The sequence below is a fragment of the Acomys russatus genome, chromosome 32, assembly GCF_903995435.1.
Source record: "Acomys russatus chromosome 32, mAcoRus1.1, whole genome shotgun sequence".
Classification (NCBI taxonomy): domain Eukaryota; kingdom Metazoa; phylum Chordata; class Mammalia; order Rodentia; family Muridae; genus Acomys; species Acomys russatus.
In genome coordinates, this window is record NC_067168.1 from 6,214,173 (window position 1) to 6,234,400 (window position 20,228).

The following is a 20,228-nucleotide window of genomic DNA, read 5'->3' on the forward strand; positions in this document are numbered from 1 at the left end:
CTGTCCTGGTAAACATGTCTCCTCCTCTACGGAACAATCTATTTATAACCAGTCTCCTCACAGGACCTGAGGTGACGGCTATTTACCTTCCTAGAAACGAAGTTTTGCCCACAATTCTCTGCTTAGTGCTCTTCTCGAGTCCCGGCTTCTGGCCATTGCAACTGAACATCCAGTTAGCTAAATTCCTTTCCTTGCACCCATTGAATCCTTGACTTAAAAACAAATGAGCAAATCAACCTGGCCAGGTCAAGAAACCCAACCCCTCTCCACCAACCAAGGCACCGCCCTCTTCCCCAGCGTTACCCACAAGCTCAAGACCAAAGAGGGCTCAGGCTGCTCCGGGCTAGCAGCGCGCAGGCTCAGCCCGTTTCCTCCAGTGGGGTGGCAAAGAGCTATTCTAAAAATTACTGCCACTAGGGTTTGTCAGACGGCTGCTGCTTAGTCCTCGCTGGCTTTTCCTTCTTCCGCCCTCCCTTTCTCTCCACAGATACCTCCCCAAAGGAGTCTGCTGTTAAACCTTTACCAACGGGGGCTCTCACTTCACACAGGAGGGAGAAGCTGGGATTGCAACTGCCACTGCCAACTCTTGCCGTCTGGATCTTAGGGTGTGTATGGCTGGCTGTGTGGGTGGGAGCCGGTGGGGGTGTCCGAGTGTCGGTGGCAATAGAGCTGTTTTCCTGCAGGACATCTCCAGCTGGGTGCTACAGGTCATGTCCCTTGATCTGAAGTTGGGAGTCAGAAAACTTTGTCCTGGAATTTGAGAAATGTTGTAACCAAGGAAACGGACACAGTAACTGATATGTATGAGTGATACCCTATAAAAGTAAAATTACATGTGCTTTGTAATGATTGTTGTAAATCTCTAAATTGTAGAAGTTTTTCTTCCACTACTTTATAGAGAGGAGGAAGCAAAGAAAATGCTTAGGGCTTGCTCAGGAGGGTAAGAATTCCATCTTTAATTTCATAGTAACCACTTTAACACGTGGTTTAGTTTACACAAAAATTCAGGAGAGACACAATTTTATCAGTTTTAACGGAATTAGTAGTACAAAACTCAAATTAACTCTTTGACTTTCCAAAATATAACTTCTTGACAAAACTGAACGCCTACCCCTGAAAATACCCTACATTTGTTACTTGACAGAAAATAATATAGAGTTTTGTTCTGCCTATGCACAATGGTTATCATGGTCTGTGTTTCACTTTTAAAAAAAAAAAATCATTTTGGCAATGAAATGGCAAAGTGGAATCCCCGTTCCGATGGACTTAACTAAAAATGGTCAGCAGGGGCCAAGCCTGCTTCTATTCCGGGAGGCAGAGCTGATGAGCCCCAACAGATGCAGCCATTGGAATGCGACAGGGACACGGAGCAGGCACAGCTGATTCACAGGCTCAGCCAGAAGTGCCCCGCAGTGACAAGTGACGCTTCGGCACATGTGCATGCTCAGTGTGGTGGGCGGTGGGGGAGCATGCTCTCACACAGGAAGTGGCCCAGCTTCTAGAGGCTTTCACCGGAAGTTGGGTAAAGAATTGGGACTACTTTTAGTTAGAGTCAACACATGTACATGGTCTTGGCCACTTGCAGGTGAGGGCACTGTTGTCTCTGTTTCTTGGCAATATCCAGTTGCATTTTGGATTATGGACTTTTCCAGGAACCTTATATAAATATGAAACAAAGGTTCTCTGAGCCACTTTACAGAAAAGCAGCGTGACGACACATGCTCTGTGTGTTTAAGAATAGTCCTCAGGGCTCCTGAGGCATCTGGAACCAAACACGAGTGGGGATGCCAGATAAAATACAGGGTACCCTACAAACTATCTTCCTTATAAACTACCAATACAAACCAGCTTTTACAATAAGTGTGTCTGAAAACATGTCTACGTATGTGTGTGTGTTGGTTTATCTGTAATCCTAAGTGCACATATTGCATTTTATTTGCTGACTGACAACTCAGACCTAGCTGAGTATATCATACTTAAAGAATTTTGTCTTCATCGTCTCATCTCTCTCTGAGAGGAAGTGGTCTCCGGGCCAGGTCCTGGCACCTATAGCAGAAAATGCCAGCTATGTAAGATTTTAGAACTAAGATGGACGTAGCTTCAATGTGACAGGAACTTAAACTAAAACCCCAAAGGCTGTGTGTTTCATTCAGGCCTCACAAATGGCTAGAACAGAGCTGATGCTGAAACTGAGCTCCATTTCTGGGATAAGCCAAGAAATTTGAGTCTTTGAGACTCAGTTTCAACAGGCCATCCTCGGGGAGAGAAAGAATCAGAAACTCAATTTCTAACTCCCTTGCAATCATACAAGACATCAAATGAGAAGAAAAACCTTATTAAAAGTTTTCTGGGCCTGATGGCACATGCCTTTAATCCTAGCACTCCGAAGGAGAGACAAGGGACCTTTGTGATTTTGAGGCCAGCCTGGTCTATGTAGAGAGGCCCTGTCTTGAAAGATAATTTTTTACCCAACAAAACCAATACCGATTATTTTTTTGGATCCTCTATCTTGAATGCATAGAACAGAATTGCAGTTAGAATAAAATTGTAGTTACCTTTGTGTTTAAAGTCTCTATAAATAAACCCAAGCTCGGTTCTTACCTAATTTAAACATATGACATGGACACTATTTGTAAGAAAAAAGTGCTAACTTCATGTTCAGTCTGACCCTTTCGAACCAATTCATTTGCAGAAGTTTCTCTCCACCCTTACCTTTTTGACTGGCCCAACCTACTGCAATTTTGTAGCCTTATCATCTGTAACAGGAAAAAGAAACCCACAGGATTTATGCATCTTGAAACTTTACTTCTCACTAAAAGACACTTACTAAAAGACTCCAGGGATGGAAAAAAACTGTTTCACAGTCTTGATGTTTACAATTCGCTTTTACATGCCATGGGTCTTCCTCAGTCAGCCTCACTTTTCTCATGTTAGAAAAGGCTAGCTTCTCATTTTCCACAGGCTTCCACTGACCTTGGGTTAAAGGGAAGCAAAATAGAGGATTTGATGCTGTGTGATTCTGAATCTTTGCTCCAACTCACACTGCATATGATTTATGTGATTACAGAAAAAAATGAACTCTCTGAGTTTTGATTTCCCCATTTGTAAAAAGAGCATGGTACAAGATTTTTATTTTAAGATTTCTGCATCATTTAAACTTAGAAAATTAAATTCTATAAAGTAGGGAACTAGGACGCTAGCATACAGTAAGCCCTGTGTACTGAGTAAATCCTAGTTATATACTGTTACTCAGGGCAAAATGGAGGCGTCTATTTACATTAAATGCAAATAGATACATACTTGGTGATTTCTATTTTGAGTTATTAATGTAGTTACATTTCACAAGTACAAAAGATGATGGAAAACGTGACTATTTGCATAAGCTGTCCCAGTTGCTAATCGGGTATAGACTACATTATATCACCACTGTGGAAGTTGCCTAGAAGACAGAAGGCGCGGTGGGCACTGAGGAAAGCTTGTGGAACAGTGTCCTTTATCACTCTCCCAGTTCCGGTGGGAACTCTTCTAGAGGGATGGAGCAAGGAGGAAAAGAGGCAGTGGCACCCATCACCAGTGATTGTTAGTAATTGTTATTACATCTGGGTACCCTCCGAGGAACGAAGGTAGTGCTTTGGTGGACAGGAAGTCTCCTCTAACCCTCTAACCCCGAGAAGGAAGAGACACATAGGGACTGGCAGTGCTCACCCTGTTCTACAACCTCAGCTGCTGTGGAGGACCTGCTCTCTTCAGTGTTTCCTACTATGGTAGGAACCCCCATGAGTGAGAAGAGCATGTGAGGAGAGATTCCTGACACCCCTCTCCAGGGCAGCTGGGAGAGCGCAGAGCTCACTCCCCAGTGCTCTGTGGAGTTTCCTCAGGGAACGGGAACCCTGGTGATTATCTGGATGCCAGGTTTGGAAGCATGCACTTGGCTTATTGGGAAGGAGGGGGCTGAAAAAACCAGGTTAAACCCTCATCCAGCTTTCAGCTCACGTATAAGTTGAATACAAAAGAACAGAATGCTCTCAGAACTTATTTCTTGGTGTCTAGGAATATTCTAGATTATTGTAGGCAAGTGAGTAAATTAAAATAAGCTAAGTTGTTCAACTTTCCATATATATATATATATATATATATATATATATATATATTTTAGACACACACACACATATATATGCATTGCATTGGCATGCCAAGTAGTATCAGTAGTAGCAGCAGCAGCAGCATACTAGTCTGGTTCAGCGACACATATTGTTGACAGCTCACGGGTGCATTTCCCCTGTCTTGTCTAGGGGACAGCATCTATTAATAGGCATCCTGAGCCTCTAGTTGTTACAAACTTTCTGTCCCCTCTTCCACGATTTTCCCTGAGCCTTAGGCATAGGAATTGCCTAGCAGATGTATTGGTGGTCATGGTTGGGCACCCCATGCTTACTTATTCTCTGCATTTTGGCCAATTGTGGATCTCTGTAATCGTTTCCAGCTGTTGCAAAAAGAAGCTTCTTTGATGAGTAGTGAAAAGTATGCTTATCTGTGGGTATAAGGATGAACATCTAGGAAAAAAAAAAAAAAAATATATATATATATATATATATATATATATATATATATATATATATATATATATATATATATATATATACACATACTGGCTTGGAAACTTGAGAGTAGTAAGATCTCTTGCATCTGGCCTCAACAGCCAAGGGGTAGTTGGCTAGGGTTACTGTACCAAGCATGAGTTCCCTCCAGTTGAGTGGACTTTAAGTCTAATTATACTGCTGTTGGTTACTCTCATGATGAAAAATTCCATTTCACTCTTTGGGGTGTCTTGCGTGTCTATTCACTGTTAGTGGCCCATAGGCTTTGTAGCTGGGCAGGACTACTGACTGCTCTTCTAGTTTGGCAACTTGCATAGCACCTTAAGATACTTTGAGAGCCAGTCTTCCCTGATGAGCCTCGCGAGTCAGTTCCGGCTCCATCCCTCTAAGTCCTATGTCCAAAGTGCATGGTGTCCTCAGTAATAAAGTCCTTGCCTTCAAATTCTGGAAGACATTTAAGAGCAATAACAATAGCTTATATTGTTTTGGGGATCCTCTTGGACTCTGCTAACCAACAACCCCAGAGGAAGGTTCTCATGGTTGGCACTGGATTTTTTGTTAGATTATCCATGGCTCTTGGGGAGAACATTAACAATCCAAGCAATGTAACTTCTTTAACCTATGTGTCTATATGTGATTTTAGGTGGACATAAAAGAGTGTGATTCCCTATGTCTTTTCAAACCTTCTTAGTATTATTTATTGCCCTTTTCTCCATCTGTATTGTGCTCCTTCCCCAGGCCCAGTTAAAGACTCCTGACCACTTCCCCATTCCCCCTTCATAGCACCTGTATCCCACCATTGCCCACTCTAGTTATCCCATGGTCCCCCCTCAATTTCCTGGTTGCTGTGGTTACTACGGGTTATATATTCACACCAAAAGATCTGTGGCTTAAAATGACAAGTGAAAGAACATGCAAGTTTCACGTTCCTAAGCCAGCTTTTCATTTCATTCGGTATATCTTCTAGTTTCATCCATTGCGCTAACAGGGGTAAGATGAAATCTCAAAATTGTTTTAATTTGCATTTCCCTACTTGCCATTTTTTTATTTATTCTTTTGAGAACCCTCAGTTCAGATCCATAGCCCACTTTTAATTAGCCTTTTGTTTTCTTCATTCTTTGTTTTCTGAATATTCTGGATATTACTCCTCTGTCAGATGCGCAGTAAGCAAAGATTCTCTCCCACTCTGTGGGCTTCCTTTCTACTTGATTGATTGAGGGTTTTTTTTTTTTTTTTTCTGTACAAAATAGTTTTCATTTTATGAAGTCCCACTTGTTGGGTGTTGGCCTTAATTTCTGTGCCATGGAGTCCAGTTCAGAGAGTCCTCTCCTATGCTTACATCCTTCAGGGCACCACCTATGGTCCAGCATTTCTGGTCTCACATTGAGGTCTTTATCTATCTAGAGTTATTTTTATGAAGGGAACTAGACACAGATATAATGCTGTTCTCTTACATGTGGACAGTTTTCCAAGCATCATTTGTTGAAAATATTTTCTTTTCTCCGGTGTAAGTTTTTGGCATTTTTGTCAAATATCAGATGGCTGTAGTTATGCATATGCATGTTGGATCTTCTATTTTGTTACACTGTTCTCATGTCTTTGTTCTAGTACCATACTGATTTTATTACAATGGCTCTGTAGTATATCTTGAAAATTGGAAGAGTAATCCCTCTGAGAAATGTTCTTTTTGCTTTGAATTGCTTTAGCTATCTCAAGTCTTTTGTGATTCCCTATGCCTTGTAGGAGGTTTTTATTTATTTATTTTTTTCTATAAAGAATGAGCAGCTGTTTTGATTGAGGTTGCACTGAATCTTTAAATAGCTTTTGGTAGGGTGGTCATTTTCACAATATTAATTCTACCAATTCATGAACAGAAGATGTTTTCCCATTTTCTAGTGTATTTCTCAATCTCATTCTTCAGAGATTTAAATTTCTCATTGTAGGGTTCTTCCCCCTCCTTGGTTAGGTTTATTCCTACACATTTTATTTTCTTTGAGGCTATTGTGAATGGGGGAGTGTGCCCATGATCTCTTGCTCAACGTGTTGGTTTTGGTGTATAGAAAGGCTCTTGGGTTTTGTAAGTATATTTTGTACTCTGCCTCTTTGATGAGTTAATGATTATCTCTGGAAGATTTTTGGTGGATTTTTTGTATAATATCTTATGTATAATATCATATAATCTACAAATATGGATGATTTTACTTCTTTTCATGTTCATATCCCTTTAATCACCTTCTCTTAGTTAGCTAGTGTTTTAAGAACTATGTTGAAGAAGAATGAGGAATAGTGGACAACTCTGTCTTATCCTGATTTTAATTGAATTTCCTCAGCTTTTCTCCATTTAGCAGTGTGTTGACTGTGGGTTTGTCATATGCTCTTACTATGTTCCCTTCAGTCACACTTTCTCAAGGACTTATATTATTATGAAGGCATGTTAGATTTGCCAAAGGCTTTTTCTGAATCTTTACCTATGGTCATGTGATTTTTTTTCCCTTTCAGATTACTTATATGATTTATTCCATTTGTAGACCTATGCATGCTGGAGCATCCTTAACATGTCAGGGAGAAGCCCACTTGCTGAGGTGGATGATCTTTTCACACATGCCTGTTTTCAGCTTACAAGGCTTTTACTGAGGATTTTGTACATTACTTTTCACCATAGATGTTGGCCTGTAGCTTTCTTTGCTTGTGTCTTTACCTGGTTATGGTATTAAAGTAATATTAGCTTTGTAGAAGGACTTTGGATGTGCTCCTCCCAGTTCTATTTTTTGAGTAAAATGTTGATTGTTGCTCTTCTCTGAAAATCTAGTAGAATTGTTCCAAAACAATAATGTCAACAGTCCATGCGGCTCATGTGTGCTGCACCTATGTTCCTGGGTGTACCGCCCTCCGCTATAGTGTAGTCAACCAGAAGTTCCAGAAGCTTCCACATTCCTCTGCAAATATGTATGAACCCCATGGCCATGTTTATCATAGCAGCAGCCCCATTTCTCCATAGCAATCTTCTGCATGGGCTACTGTTCTTGTTAATGAAGTCAAATAAATACCCAACAAAAGCAACTTGCGGAAGGGTTTGCTTGGCTTACAGCTTAGAGTAATGCTTGCTATGGCCAGGAAGGAACTGGGGCAGAAGTGTAAGACAGTTGGCCACGTTGTGTCCAGAGTCAGGAAACAGACAGGTGAATTTTGGTGTTCAGGTGGCATTCTTCTTTTTTTTAGCCCAGGACTGGATCCTATGTCATGTTAGCATCTACGTTCAGGATAGGGCCTCTGCCCAGCTAAACCTTTGTGTAAACACCTTTTGATGTGCGTGTGCTTCGTGGTGAGTTTAAATCCCATCAAGATGACAATCAAGATTAACCACTGTATTCACCAGCAACCCTGTGAGGAGGTATTATTTTTCTTTTTAAATTATTTAATAATTTCATATGTATACATAAGTTATTTTGAACATATACTCCTGCCATTACCCTTTCATATCCCCTCTCACTCCTACTAAACCTCTTCTCTCCAAGAAATTCCTGTCTCTCAGTCTCTGTCTTTCTCTCTCACTCCATCTGGCCATCCATCCATCTATCCATCCATCCATCCATCCATCCATCCATCCAGGTATCCATCCATTTATCCATTGAGTCATTAATTAGGGTTACCAGTATGAGCATGGGCAAAGAATTATTTACTGGAGCACAAGTAACTACCCAGTGGCTACACCTCAGAAGGAAATGATTGGTCCTCATCCACAACCTTTAACTGCCAAGGCCATCCTCCACCCATGATGTAACATTGACAGGCCTCATTTTCCAGTCTTGTAAAGATAACCAGAGATTCTATGATTTCATGAGTCTGATGACCAAGTCATGTCCAGATGTCTATTTACAACATTGCCCCTCATCCTTTAGCCAATATTTTGTCTGTCCCCTCATCTGCAATGTCCCCTGAACCCTGGAGAGGGTAATAAAGATGTCCCAAATAGGACTGCACACTTAACAATTCATTCAGTTCTCATCACTGTAGCCAACTAGGTTCTTTTCATTAACTGATCCCCCACTGTACGTGAAAGCGTCTCTGACCAAGGCTGAAAGCAGCTTGACAATGCACTGACTCACCCAAGCAGTGGTAGTAGGTTCCTCCCTAAACTTGTGACTTTTGTTATCATTGGCTTTTGACCAGGTTGCATATCAGGAACGAATTCCCTCTAGTGAAAGAGATCTCAGGCCCAAGCAGAAGGCAGTTAGTTACCCTCAATAGCAACTCTGCCACTACTGCACCACTCTGCACAACTTGCTTGGTGGCGCAGTAGCATGCTGGGTGAAGGTCAATGCCTCTTCTTCCCATGTAGTCTGTTAATACCTTTCAGCACTTTGAAGCTAGCCAGCAGGGAGGAAACAGCCAGCTCAGCTCAGCTCCCACTTCATCTCTCTGTGTCTCCCTGACCAGCAACTTGTAAGGATAGGTAGCAAAGTCTAGGATTGGGGCATCAAGTTAAATAAGCCACAGCGTCTAGAAACAGCATTTGCCATTGCTATCTCCTTTTATACCCTTTTTAATTTATGTTTTTAGTTTTTTGAGACAGGTTTCTCTGTGAAGTCTTGGCTGTCCTGGACTTGCTTGGTAGGCCAGGCTGGCCTTGAACTCACAGTGATCCACCTGCCTCTGCCTCCCAAGTACTGGCATTAAAGGCATGTGCCACCACACCTGGCTTTTTTTTTTTAAGCTTTAATTAGCTTACAATGTTGTAAGTTTCCAGGTGGCTTTTTCATACACATCTCCTAAATTTTGGCTAATCCTTCCTCCATCTTATCCTCTCTTTCATCTCCGTCCCTACCCTCATCCCTGCTTAGTAGCCCCAGGATTACACACACACACACACACACACACACACACCAGGCTGCTATGGTCCCAATCTACCTGTTGCCACTGGCCCTATGCTCCTGCATCATCCATTTTCAGAGCTAGTTGGCCCAGCAGGTGAGGGCAGTTTTTTTCTTCACATAGTCAACAGAGGATGAAAACATTCCAAAGGTCACCCTTGGATAAGTAATAGGATTGGTATTGGTACTGTGTTTTCATTAACATTCAGTTCCAAATGTGATCTAATTTCCCCTGTAATCTCTTCTTGCAGTCATATATTATTTAGAAGCATATTATTTAATTTCCAAAGTCTGGAAGTTAAGTGGTTTTCTCGGATAATGTGTAATTATTTCTACCCTCATTCCTTTGTTATCAAATAGTGCATTCTACACAGAAGCCATGCTACCTCAGTGCTTCTGCGTGGGCTGGGACACTTTTAGAGACTCTGTGAACGCATCACATACACATTAGTAGAATTTGTATCTCACAACTGCGCGTGTTCCATTAAGTCAGTGATTAGTAATGTTCAGAGTTTGATACCTGAAATTTTCCTAGTTCCATTAATTGTTGAGTTAACTTTTCCATATAGAATTGTGAATTACCTATTTCTCTCTATAATTCTGTCACTTGTTAGCTCACATACTCTGAAGCTCCATAATATGGACATATAGATCCATGATTCTTATGTCTTTGTGTTGAATTTACATTTGTATCATTATGGAATTCTATCACTAGTAAAAATTCTCTTTTGTTCTTTAAGTCTGTTTTACCTGATACCAAAATAGTCACTAGAATTTATATTCGTTATTGTCTTTTAGATATTTTTATAGCCACTTATTTTTCTACTTATCTGTGGCTGTACAGTGGGACTATTATAGACAGCATATATTTTGATTTTGTTTTTGTTTATTTAGTCTGGCAACCTGCGCCTTTTAATGCTTTGTCGCTGATATTTAATATAATCACTGATCCATTTGTCTAACATTACATTGCTGTTTGTCCCCTCCACTTCTCTCGTCCTCTTTTAATTCTCAGATATACTCTGCACGTCTTAAATGGTTTCTCTAGAGCTCTGTTGTCCAATACAACGGTCATCAGCCACCTCTGGCTACTAAGTGCTTAAAATGTGGCTAATCCAAAGCAAGGCATAGTAAAGTCTAAAATGTACACAGGACTCTGAAGATTTAGTGTAAAAGTATTGTATTAGCTATTATTAGAATGTTAGCTATTAATAGCATAAGCAGTATTTAATAATTTTATAAAAATTACATGTGAAATGAGAAGGTTTTGTATACGCTACAGTAAATAAATAACTTACTAGCATTAATTTGAACTAATCATTTTTATCTTTCTAATGCAGCTACTCAGGTTTTTAGATTGTATATATGACATATATTCCTACAGGACAGCATTGCTCTAGACCAGTGGCTCTCAACCTGTTGGCCAAAACTCCCTTAAAAGACCCTTTTACAGGGAGTCAGGTAAAATCACTAGAAAGCACAGATATTCACATTATGATTCATAACAATAGCAAAATTACAGTTATGAAATAGCAACAAAAATACCTTTATGGTTGGGGGGGTCACACTTTATGGTTGAGGAACTGTATTAAAGGGTCTTAGCATTCGGTAGGTTGCGAGCCACTGCTCTAGACACTTTGGCATGCCCATAAAACCCCCACAGGCTTTAAACATTCATGTTGTATGTAACACTTCACAGAAAATACAGAAACTAAGCTGGGGGGTGTAATCTCCTGGCAGCATGCTCACCTAGAATGCGATTTACAGTAGCTCAAAACAATAAAACGAAACAAACAAAAACACTGGAGACATAGCTTAACTGATTCCGCACCAGCCTAGAAAGCGTAACACTCTGGGCTCAGTTAGTATCACTTAAAACCACACACAATGGCTGCGCATCTGTAATTCTATCGTTGAGGAGGTAGAGGCAGGGGGATCAGAAGTTCGAGGCCACCCTCACCTACATAGCAGGTTTGAGGTCAGCCTGGGATCCATGAAACCTTGTCTCAAAGGCGAACAACAAGCAGGCAGCAACAAACAAACCAGCAGAAAGAAGAACCGCTCACAGCTCACACCTGTTGATTTCTCTTTACACCAAGAATGTTTCCTCTGTGCTTTGGCTGTCGGCTGTTGTACTGACATAGTTATAAACGCGATGATGCCATGTTTTCATCTTTATTTTGAGGAACCCTGTTGACTTTAGAAGAACATGGTGGAAGGATAGTGGTTCAAGTTCCTCCAGATGTCAGCATCTCTGGGGTTCTTGAAGATTGCAGATCTCCTCTGCTCTCCCCTTCCGGAATCTTTTGCAGACTCTCTCCTCACGGTCTAGTGAGCGGAGTTCCCACAAACTCTGGGGCCCGTGCAAAATCATCTTCTCTTCTTGCTCCATGGTGTCGTCAGTAACTTTGCTTCTCCCACCTCCATAGCGTCTTCTCCCAACTTCTCCCACCTCTCCTCGTACCCCTAACTAACAGTTATAATGATTTAAACTCATTCGAACTTACTAAGGAAAGCGAGATGGCTCGTTTAAAGATGACATAGAGACGGAACAGGGTGGAAGAAAACACCTAAGACCATCAATTAGCTACAACTGATTCTAAAGTCCACCAGTCACATTTATTTACTTAGCATCTTCTTCTGGCCTTTCTCCCAGAGCCTTGGAGCATCAGAATGTTAAAAACCCGAGATTTGCCTATAAATATTTTGTATGCGTTAAGCGAACAGAATTGAATACACCCAGCCAGCTGCTGCTCTGAGCTATTCTGGATCCTTTATAGCCTTTCAGCGGTCTCTCAGGATGCCCTGGACTCCATCGTGACATAGAACTGAAGAATTATACAGGGCACCTCAGGGAGCTCTCCGAGACTCACCTTCAACACTGTGGCCTGAGTCCTTTGTGTCCAATAGGGCCCTGCTTCATCCATTATTTGTGTTTTAAATACCAACCTCTAAACCTATATGCCAATAACAAATAATCATCTAATAACGGATTAACAAAAATTGTCTTAGAGTCACTACTGCTGTGATGAAACACCACGACCAAAGAAACGTAGGGAGCAAAAGGTTTACGCAGTGTATGCTTCCATATCATGGTCCATCATCAAAGGAAGTCAGGGCAGGAACGCAAGCAGGGCGGGAACCCAGAGGCAGCAGCTGGTGCAGAGGCTATGGGGTGGGGGGTGGGGGGCGCTGCTTGCTAGCTTGCTTCCCCATGGCTTGCTCAGCCAGCTTTTTTATAGAAGCCAGGACCACCTGCCTAGGGATGCCCCCACCCACAGTGTGCTGAGGCCCTCCCCATCAATCACTAATTAAGAAAAATGCCCTGCAGGTTTGCCTACAGCCTGATTTTATGGTTGTATTTTCTCAATTGAGATTCTCTTCTCTCTGATGACTTTAGCTTATGTAAAGTTGACATAAAACTAGCCAGCACAAGAATATTTAGCACTTTAGTCTGAAGTGCACAGACCACTCTTCCAAGTTCAGAGATTCCTTGAAAGCCCATTATGTGCACGAAGAAAACATTGGCTATCTGGGTTCCTCCAAGGACTCAGCAAAGCCTACATTTCCTCTGTTGTAAATGTGGCTCCTTGCCACACTGTCATAAATGTGGCTGCCCTGGACTCGCTTTGTAGATCAGGCTGGCCTCAGACTCACAGAGATCCACCAGCCTCTGCCTCCTGAGTGTTGGGATTAAAAGCTCTAGTTAAGCCTTTCATCCCACAGCTGAACCAGAGAACTGCTCACTGCTGATGGGTCCATAATTGCCTGGCAACAAACACACCCTTCAGGAGACCTCATTTGAAAATACACACCTTTCTAGAATCCTATTCAATGTTTGAGCCTTGAAATAATGTCACTGAGATGTGTGTCTCACTTAATGTATTTACTCGTATTTTGAGGATTAACCTACTTCATTCAATCATAAAACTATTCTTGTAAAAGTTTCTGGTCTAAGTATCCCAAAGTCCAAAGTACAACAAAAACAAGCTCCTTCTCTTCTCTCCTTCTCTTTCAGTGAGCTCTTGACTGGGACAGTGCTGCCGTTAACATGGCACCCAAAAAGAAGACTCTCAAAAAGAACAAAGCAGAGGTCAGTGAGATGACCATCATCGTTGAAGACAGCCCCCTAAACAAGCTGAATTTTCTAAACGGGCTTCTAGAGGGGGGCAACAGCCTCAGCTGCGTGTCTTCTGAACTCACAGACACTTCGTACGGCCCCAACCTCCTGGAAGGTTTAAGTAAAATGCGGCAAGAAAGCTTCCTCTGTGATTTAGTCATTGGCACCAAAACCAAATCCTTCGATGTCCATAGATCAGTGATGGCTTCGTGCAGCGAGTACTTCTACAACATCCTTAAAAACGATCCATCAACGAAAAGGGTGGACCTCAATGACATCGCCCCTTTGGGGCTAGCCACCGTGATTGCTTACGCTTACTCGGGAAAGCTGACCCTCTCTCTCTACACAATAGGAAGCATCATTTCTGCTGCTGTGTACCTTCAGATCCACACTCTTGTAAAAATGTGCAGCGATTTTCTGATTCGAGAGATCAGTGTTGAGAACTGCATGTATGTTGTTAACATCGCTGAGACATACTGCTTGAAAAGCGCAAAAGCGACCGCGCAGAAGTTCATCCGGGATAACTTCATAGAATTCGCGGAATCCGACCAGTTTATGAAGCTTACGTTTGAACAAATCAACGAGTTTCTGGTGGATGATGACTTACAATTGCCTTCTGAGCTAGTGGCATTCCAGATTGCAATGAAATGGTTAGAATTCGACCAAAAGAGAGTGAAGCACGCTGCAGAGCTTTTAAGCAACATTCGCTTTGGTACCATCTCTGCGCAAGACCTGGTCAATTATGTCCAAACTGTACCGAGAATGATGCAAGACGCTGATTGTCACAAGCTGCTAGTGGATGCTATGAACTATCACTTACTACCTTATCATCAAAATACCTTGCAATCGAGGCGAACGAGAATTAGAGGTGGCTGCCGCGTACTTATCACTGTCGGGGGGCGCCCTGGCCTGACTGAGAAGTCCCTTAGTAGAGACATCTTATATAGAGACCCTGAAAATGGGTGGAGCAAGCTTACAGAAATGCCAGCCAAGAGTTTTAATCAGTGCGTGGCTGTGATGGATGGATTCCTTTATGTAGCCGGAGGGGAGGACCAGAACGATGCAAGAAACCAAGCCAAGCATGCAGTCAGCAATTTCTGCAGGTACCCATTGCTTTGCTGGTAATGCAAATGAACTGAAATGCGGAGAAACCGTCTTGACCTAGAAAGAATGTCTATTATCTTAGTTCATTGGCCAAGTAGTGGTGGTCGTAGCAGTAATGTTTTAGATATTTTCTATATTTCATTTAAAGTGCAGCCAAGATATATACACTGTAGATTTCTTTCTTTCTTTCTTTTCTTTTCTTTTCTTTCTTTCTTTCTTTTTTTTTTTTTTTTTACGTTTTAATTATTTTTCAGTTCGAATGCAAGGGCATGGGTTTTATCTTGGCCTTTTCATACATACATGTCATTTCACTTTCTTATGCATAGCCCTTGCCCACGCTCCTTCCCTGCCCCTCCCGCTCTCTTAAATGGTCTCCTAGTGGTTTTCCCAGAGTCCTCCCCCTGTTTCCATACCACATGACTTCCGTTACCACCATGCCCTTAAATTTTCTCCCTCCCCTTTCTTGGTTACCTTTCTATTTTCATCACACATACACACACACACACACACACACACACACAGAGAGAGAGAGAGAGAGAGAGAGAGAGAGAGAGAGAGAGAGAGACAGCGACAGAAGCAGAGATACAGAGAGATTTAAATTCTGCATGTGAGAAAATATGGGATTGTTGTATTTTGAGTCTAACGTATACTTTGTTTTAACATAATGATCTCCAGCTGCGTCTGCTTCTCCCAAAATGCTGTGACTTTATGTTTGAAAACTTCCATTGTGCATTTCTCCCATATTCTATTTATCCACTTAACTGTTGCTGGACATCTTAACTGATTCCAGTTCCTGGATGCTGTGAATGGCGCAGCAGGAAACGCGGAAGTGGGGTCATCTCTACGGTGCGTTGTTGACTCAGGGTCCTCAGGTGCGGTGTCACTGTCAGGAGCCTCCATACTGATTTTTAGTCACTGTTTACACTCTCACCAGCACTGCATAAGGGTCCCTCTTTCCCCACATTGTCACTAGTCTTTTTTGTCATTTGTTTTCCTGATGACATCCTTTCTGACTGAGATGAGATGGAATCTCAAAGCAGTTTTAATTTGTATTACCCCGATGACTAAGAATATTGAACATGTTCCGAATATTTACTAATGTGACATTTGCCTATTCAGTTCATTGATGCATTTATTGGCTGGGTTGGGTTTTGATTGATTTTTATAGTTTATTATATAGTCTAAATATCAATCCTTATCTGACACAGACTTAGCAGAGATTTTCCCCATCTAGAATAGGGGCTAGAGAAATGGTTTAGCGAGTAACTGCTTACAACAGAAGTCTGATAAGCTGAGTTTAGGTCCCCTGGACACACAAAAAGACCAGGCACAGAGCACCTGAACCTGTGATCCCAGCATCTCTTTATGAGGAGACAATGCTAGACACATGATGATTGCGATAAGCGTGTGGGACAGGCTCAGGAAGCAGTGAGCAACAAAGACATGCACTGTGACAGATGCAGGCTCCCACTCACACAGCACACACACACTTACACACAACATATATACACATAACATAACACACACACACACAATACCCACACAGACAGCAAAAACCTTTAAAAAATAATGCAAATATTCTTAAAGTTTCTCTATTGACAACTATGAGACTCATAACTGGTAAACAGAATACAATCATTAAAATGTGGCAGCTAATTAATTTTAAATATTTGAAGATTGAGTAGTGTAGAAGATAGTTATTTGAACACATATAAAAAGAACCAAACCATACTACATCTTTCAAACATGAATTTGAGGCCATATTACTTTTGTACGTGACAAAATAATTAAACTTTTATGTATATGAAATGCACAAACGTGCTTATGCCATGGCAGGAGTACAAAATCAAACATAGCCAAGAAGCAAAAGTTTTAGGATATTTCTTATTGTCTCACCATATGTGTTTACCCACCACCTACCCAGACTCTGAACAAAGCATTGCAAAGATGAATCAGTAGTTAAAACACTACTGTTCTTTGAGAGGACCCACATTTAGTTCCCAGTACCACACCAGGTGGCTCACAGCAGCCTGTAACTCCAGCACCAGGGCACCTAACATCCTCTTCTGGCCTCCAAAGGCACCCGCACTTACATGCATATACCCACACAGAGACACACATAATATATATGTATATATATATATATATATGTGTGTGTGTGTGTGTGTGTGTGTGTGTGTGTGTGTTTTATATCAATATAATTAATATATTTTTCATTATAGCATATATTTCATATAATTTATCTTTATATATTTTATATTTATATGTATAACTATATTCTTTTAAAACTTGATTTTCTTTTAAGCAGTTGATTTCAGGCTTTTTATTCCGTTTCGGTCTGGCCTTGAACCATGCCTTGCCGATGTCAAGCAAGCCCTCTGCCCGTGAGGCCAGCCTCAGCCTTAGTGCCTAGTTCTTACCTGTATCTATATTTAGATTTTATTTAGGACAAAGGGAAACTCTGTCTACAGAACTTCTGAACTATGTGAACAAGGAATCGTGAGTTCGCTGGGTCTACCTCCCTCCCTCTGCCTCGGTTTCTTACTGTTTAATATTCAAATACTACAACACACACACACAAACACACACACACACACACACACACACAACTATAAACTGGAATTTTTACCAGTAAGAATCTATTAAGAGAGACAAGCCTTTGTTGATGCTTTTAAACTTAATTCCATTGGTCTCTTTTTAACAACCTCAGTGGAGTGGTTTAGATTTCTATCAGTGAGTGCAATGAATGGCCATGACAGAAAAGCCAGTGAAAGATTTTTAAGAGATGATAGCCAAACAGGCATCTCCTATTCTAATTAAGCACTGAGAAAGAGTTAGGGGTATTGATGTCAGAAAACCGGGTAGAATCGCCTTTACTTCAGAAACCCAGTTTCTATCCAATGGCTCATTAAGTCCTAGCACAGAGGGCGCGCTGGGCGGTGGGTGGTGTTAGAGGAAAGATTTTGGTGGGATCCTTTTGTTGTTGTTTGGTTGGTTGGTTTGGTTTTTTGTTTGGTTGAGGATATGGCTAAAGGGAATATCTTCCGAATGGAGAGAGAGAGAGAGAGAGAGAGAGAGAGAGAGAGAGAGAGAGAGAGAGAGAGAGAGAGAAGTGTCACATTTTGCCCCCTGACTGATTCTTTATGATCTCAGGTACGATCCCCGCTTCAACACCTGGATCCACCTGGGCAGCATGAACCAGAAGCGCACGCATTTCAGCCTGAGCGTGTTCAACGGGCTCCTGTACGCGGTGGGCGGCCGCAACGCAGAGGGCAGCCTGGCTTCGATGGAGTGCTACGTGCCCTCCACCAACCAGTGGCAGCCCAAAGCGCCGCTCGACGTCGCGCGCTGCTGCCACGCCAGCGCCGTGGCCGACGGCCGCGTGATCGTGACCGGGGGCTACATCGGCAGCGCGTACTCGCGCTCCGTGTGCGCCTACGACCCCACGCACGACGCGTGGCAGGAGCTGCCCGAGCTGAGCACGCCCCGAGGCTGGCACTGCGCGGTGGCGCTGGGTGACAGGGTGTACGTGATGGGGGGCAGCCAGCTGGGGCCGCGCGGGGAGCGCGTGGACGTGCTCACGGTGGAGAGCTTCAGCCCCGCAGCACGCCAGTGGAGCTTCGTGGCGCCGCTGCCGGTGGGCGTGAGCACGGCGGGCGTCTCGGCGCTGCACGGCCGCGCCTACCTACTGGGCGGCTGGAATGAGGGTGAGAAGAAGTACAAGAAATGCATCCAATGCTTCAACCCGGAGCTCAACGAGTGGACGGAGGACGACGAGCTGCCCGAGGCCACCGTGGGCGTGTCCTGCTGCACGCTGGCCATGCCCAACAGCGTGTCCCGCGAGTCACGGGCCAGCTCGGTGTCCTCCGTGCCGGTCAGTATCTGAACGCATTGCTTCCCCGAAGCCTGTGGTCAGACTGTGGATGGACCACAAGGAAAATATGCACCATTTACTACAGTGATGGTGATTCAAATCGATCTAGAGGAATGTCTAGGCAGCCTTAAATTCTTAGTTGGGTATCTACCTCAGTCTTTTCCCACCTCTCACCAACAAAAGAAGCAATTTCGTTCCGCAGCCACTGGGTGGCAAACAGAGTTTGTTACAGGCACTCTTCCAAGGAGGCATGCTTCCTAAATTCATAGCAGCTACACTCACGCTGAGATTTTTTTCCCCACACTGTACACGTGAAACTTACTTGACTATGCAATTCTCTATTCAAAGGAATATTTTCCTCTCTTTTTCTTTTGGGAGAAGTTGGAAATACTCATTTCAAATGTTCAGTTGAGAACAGTCTACATCTATTAAAGACTGAATTTTATATTTCAACATAAAATTTTCTTTTCCTCTACTTCACTCACTAAAAAGAGAATTAAAAGGCATCTCATTATATAACCGCAAGGCTTTAAATGGGCTTTGGCTAGAAAGTAACGCGTTCTACCTGGGAAACGACAAGGACGACAAGGTGACAGTTTGGGATTAGTAGTGTGTGCCCCATTATATCCTTGAAGCTCAGGTCATTTTCTGTCATAAAATCCTACTCTCAGAAAAGGAATAGGTTTTTTGTCATTTAATTTATAGTGCAAATTTAAATTATTTGGCATTTTTTCTTAGAAATATTTCTACTTTTGTCCTTACATATTAAGAGACTTTTTTTTTTTTTTTTGTACTGCATAGAGAACCAAAGGCCTGGTACACACTAGGGCTTTATCAGGAAGCTACATATCCAGCCCTCATTTTATTTTTTATTTTTATTTATTTATTTATTTTTTGAGGTTTTTCGAGACAGGGTTTCTCTGTGTAGTCTTGGCAGTCCTGGACTCACTGTGTAGACCAGGCTGGCCTCGAACTCACAGCGATCCTCCTGCCTCTGCCTCCCAAGTGCTGGGATTAAAGGTGTGCGCCACCACGCCCCGGCTCTTTATTTTATTTTTTGAAACAAGGTTTCACTAGGTAAACCAGGCTACTCCCAGTGCCTCCTGAGTGCTGGGGTTAAAGGTGTGTGCCACCACTCCCAGCCCTCTTTTTTTTATTTTAGAGTAAGGTTTTACTAGGTTGCCCAGGTAGCCTCTGCAGTAGCTGGGGTTACAGAGGGGTATCACCAGACATGGTTGAAGTGCCTCTAACATTAGCTGGAATAGTCACCAAATAACACTGAGTTCTTGAGTGTCCTTAATGCCTGCGTAGCCTTTAGGGCTGTACAGCCAATGGCAGTAATTTTACCAGCCCACTCTTTTACATGGTGATGAGGAAGAAAACATTTGGGGTTCTTGGATTTGGCAGTAACTGGATGAATGGATGGGTTCGCCTGGTGAGGAATACTGTTTCCTCCTGATAGCTAACTTCTTTTTTTTTTCAAAACAGGGTTTCTCTGTGTAGCCTTGGCTGTCCTAGACTCACTTTGTAGACCAGGCTGGCCTTGAACTCACAGCGATCCGCCTGCCTCCGCCTCCCAAGTGCGCCACCATGCCCGCTCTAAAAATACTAACCCAATAATATATGTTCTCCTTTTTAAAAGATTTATGTATTATTATGTA

The 20,228-nt window shown here is 42.4% G+C and overlaps 1 protein-coding gene across 1 annotated transcript; it reads left to right on the forward strand.

Moving 5' to 3' along the window:
* Positions 1 to 326: 326 nt before the first annotated feature.
* Klhl31 (kelch like family member 31) lies at positions 327 to 19,788 on the forward strand. Its single transcript, XM_051140326.1, has 4 exons — positions 327 to 605; positions 13,488 to 14,692; positions 17,847 to 19,357; positions 19,732 to 19,788. The coding sequence occupies exons 2-3, from the start codon at positions 13,521 to 13,523 to the stop codon at positions 18,577 to 18,579; spliced, it is 1,905 nt and encodes a 634-aa protein (XP_050996283.1). The 5' UTR covers positions 327 to 605; positions 13,488 to 13,520; the 3' UTR covers positions 18,580 to 19,357; positions 19,732 to 19,788.
* The last annotated feature ends 440 nt before the right edge of the window (positions 19,789 to 20,228 follow it).

Coding starts and splice junctions, on each gene's coding strand:
- Klhl31 (XM_051140326.1), top strand. CDS start 13,521: ATGGCACCCAAAAAGAAGACTCTCAAAAAGAACAAAGCAGAGGTCAGT. Junction 14,693..17,846: donor GCAGTCAGCAATTTCTGCAG/GTACCCATTGCT, acceptor TTATGATCTCAG/GTACGATCCCCGCTTCAACA.